This window comes from Lolium rigidum, chromosome 2, assembly GCF_022539505.1.
Source record: "Lolium rigidum isolate FL_2022 chromosome 2, APGP_CSIRO_Lrig_0.1, whole genome shotgun sequence".
Classification (NCBI taxonomy): Eukaryota; Viridiplantae; Streptophyta; class Magnoliopsida; order Poales; family Poaceae; genus Lolium; species Lolium rigidum.
The window spans coordinates 48,659,166-48,661,432 of NC_061509.1; the positions used below are offsets into that span (position 1 = coordinate 48,659,166).

The window sequence follows — 2,267 nt, forward strand, 5'->3', positions numbered from 1 at the left end:
GAAGATGGTATTAGCTTTGGCTGGAGCTTTATACGGTGAAGCTATATATCATCTGTCAGAATCTTGCAAAAAGATTATTCTTAACTGCTGAGTGCTGAACTTGTTTTGGTTCGTATACTTTGCATCTAATGTTCCATTTACATTTAAACTGAAGATTATTACTCATCTGTGTTCAGGATTGGTAAGGTATGAGCTTATGATCACTGAAATATGTCACCCAGTAGTACTACATTTTCGATAAAGATCCAGTACTACTACATAAAAGGCCTTCATTTTCCCTCTTAATCTGCTAACAGTATAATCTGCTTGCAAACTTATCATCCAAGCATAAGACAACAGAGATATAATGCATGTTTTTAGTGCAACGAAGGTGAAGAACAAGTGGTTAAGAAAGAAGAATGCACATATACCAGGAGATTAGCGTTAGAAAAACTGAAATTGCATGCATACAAAACCTGGACCTCAGAATACAACACATCCAGTAACAAGGTAAAAACAAATAAACTCTTAACAGGATGGAAAACATCATCTATCTAGCTCTTGGGGATGTTCTTGCCAACAATCTTGGCAGGCGTGATGCGGAGAAGGTTCCCTTGCTTCCCAGGAATGGCTCCCTTGATCATCACAACTTTAAGATCGTTATCGATTCTGACGATCTTGAGCTTCCTGATCTTGGTCTTCTTTCCACCCATCCTCCCGGGCATCTTCTTCCCCTTGTAGACCCGCCCCGGGGTAGTCCCCGCACCGATCGAACCTAGGGCTCTGTGACTCTTGGAACCGTGAGTCATCAGACCACGCTTGAAGTTGTGCCTCTTAATTCCACCTGCACAACATCCAAAAACCATTAGGCAGCAATTTAATGGATGACAGGTTATGTCCTATGTTGTAAGCTATCAGAAAATAAACCATGGCTCATGGCAGAAGCTGTCAAAATTGTAAATTCAGAGCATAACTGATACTTATCAATGTCATTAGCCATCAGAAAATGAACCATGGGTACGTCACAATCTGTCAATATTCTTAACTATCAGAAAATTAAATCAAGAATATGAACTATGGTATGTCACAAGCTGTCAATGTTGTTAACATTCAGAAAATGAAATCACGGAAAAATGAAATGATGGCCATGTCACAATCTGTCAATGTTCTGAACATTCAGAGAATCAAGGGAAATGCAATGTTGGCATGTCACAATCTGTCAATGTTCTGAACATTCAGAGAATCAAGGGAAATGCACAAGTGGCATTGGTTTTGCAATGTGAGGAATAGCAAAGACGAGGGCATTGCTATGTTGGTAATTTCAGGTCTGCATACACGGGGTGGTTCAAGAATCGACAGGAAATGACATAGGGATGGAAGCATTGCTGAGTCACCTTGGAACCCCTTTCCGATGGATTTGGCGGAGACGTCGACGAGGTCGCCCTCCTTGAAGAGCTCGTTGAACTCGAGCTCCTGGCCGGGGTCGAAGGCGTCGACGGCCACCAGCCGGAACTCCTGCAGGTGGCGCAGAGCCGGCGCGCCCGCCTTGCCGAGGTGGCCCAGCTCCGGGCGGGTGAGCTTGTCCTCGCGCACGCCGTGGTAGCCGACCTGCACGGAGTCGTAGCCGTCGGTGGCGGCTGTCTTCACCTGCGTCACCACGTTCCCGCCGTCCCGGAACCCGACCACCGTGACCGGCACGGGCTTCCCATTGGACGGGTCGAAGTAGGTCATCATCCCCACCTTGGTCGCCATCACCCCGACGCCCGCCTCGTACGAGGCCGCCCGCACCACCGCCAGCGGCGGCCTCCTCCGCGCTCCTCCGGGAGCGGCGAAGGATATGCTGCGGCGGCGTGGGGTGAGGAAGCCCAGTGCGCCGCCGAGGCTCGCGGCCGCCATGGCCATTGCTGGTGGATTCGAGCGAGATTAGTGCAGCGGTGGTGTTCCCTCTGATGGTGGCGCTCGTTTGGGATTTTGATGGTGCGGATAGGGGTTTGCGGCCACCTCTCCTTATCCTCCCGCCCGTCAGAGACGTTTTTCTCGAAAATACGCCTTCTTCAGGGACAGGGGTGGACCTATGCCTTGAACTGTAACTAGATTTAGATTAGCTCCTTGGCGCACCATCCTGTGGAGCTCGTATCGATATAACAACGATAAAATTAACTGCACTTCTTAAGTTTTAGAAAAAGTTTTTGGTAGAACTAAATTAGGACAATCAGAGCAGCAAATTGCTAAAAGTGATAATCGGTAAATAGGAGGAGTTGTGGAGATAATTTGAAGACCTTCTTTTA

General features: G+C 47.8%; 1 protein-coding gene across 1 annotated transcript; it reads right to left on the bottom strand.

The window, feature by feature from the left end:
* Window positions 1-417: 417 nt before the first annotated feature.
* On the bottom strand, window positions 418-1,944 carry LOC124691716 (50S ribosomal protein L3, chloroplastic-like). Its single transcript, XM_047224989.1, has 2 exons — window positions 1,374-1,944; window positions 418-823 (listed from the first exon to the last, which is right to left on the bottom strand). The coding sequence occupies exons 1-2, from the start codon at window positions 1,879-1,881 to the stop codon at window positions 534-536; spliced, it is 798 nt and encodes a 265-aa protein (XP_047080945.1). The 5' UTR covers window positions 1,882-1,944; the 3' UTR covers window positions 418-533.
* Between the last annotated feature and the right edge of the window lie 323 nt (window positions 1,945-2,267).

Excerpts from the sequence above, each read along its gene's own strand:
- LOC124691716 (XM_047224989.1), bottom strand. The coding sequence starts at position 1,881 with ATGGCCATGGCGGCCGCGAGCCTCGGCGGCGCACTGGGCTTCCTCACC. Across the intron at positions 824-1,373 it reads CATCGGAAAGGGGTTCCAAG|GTGGAATTAAGAGGCACAAC; the intron begins GTGACTCAGCAA and ends GATGTTGTGCAG.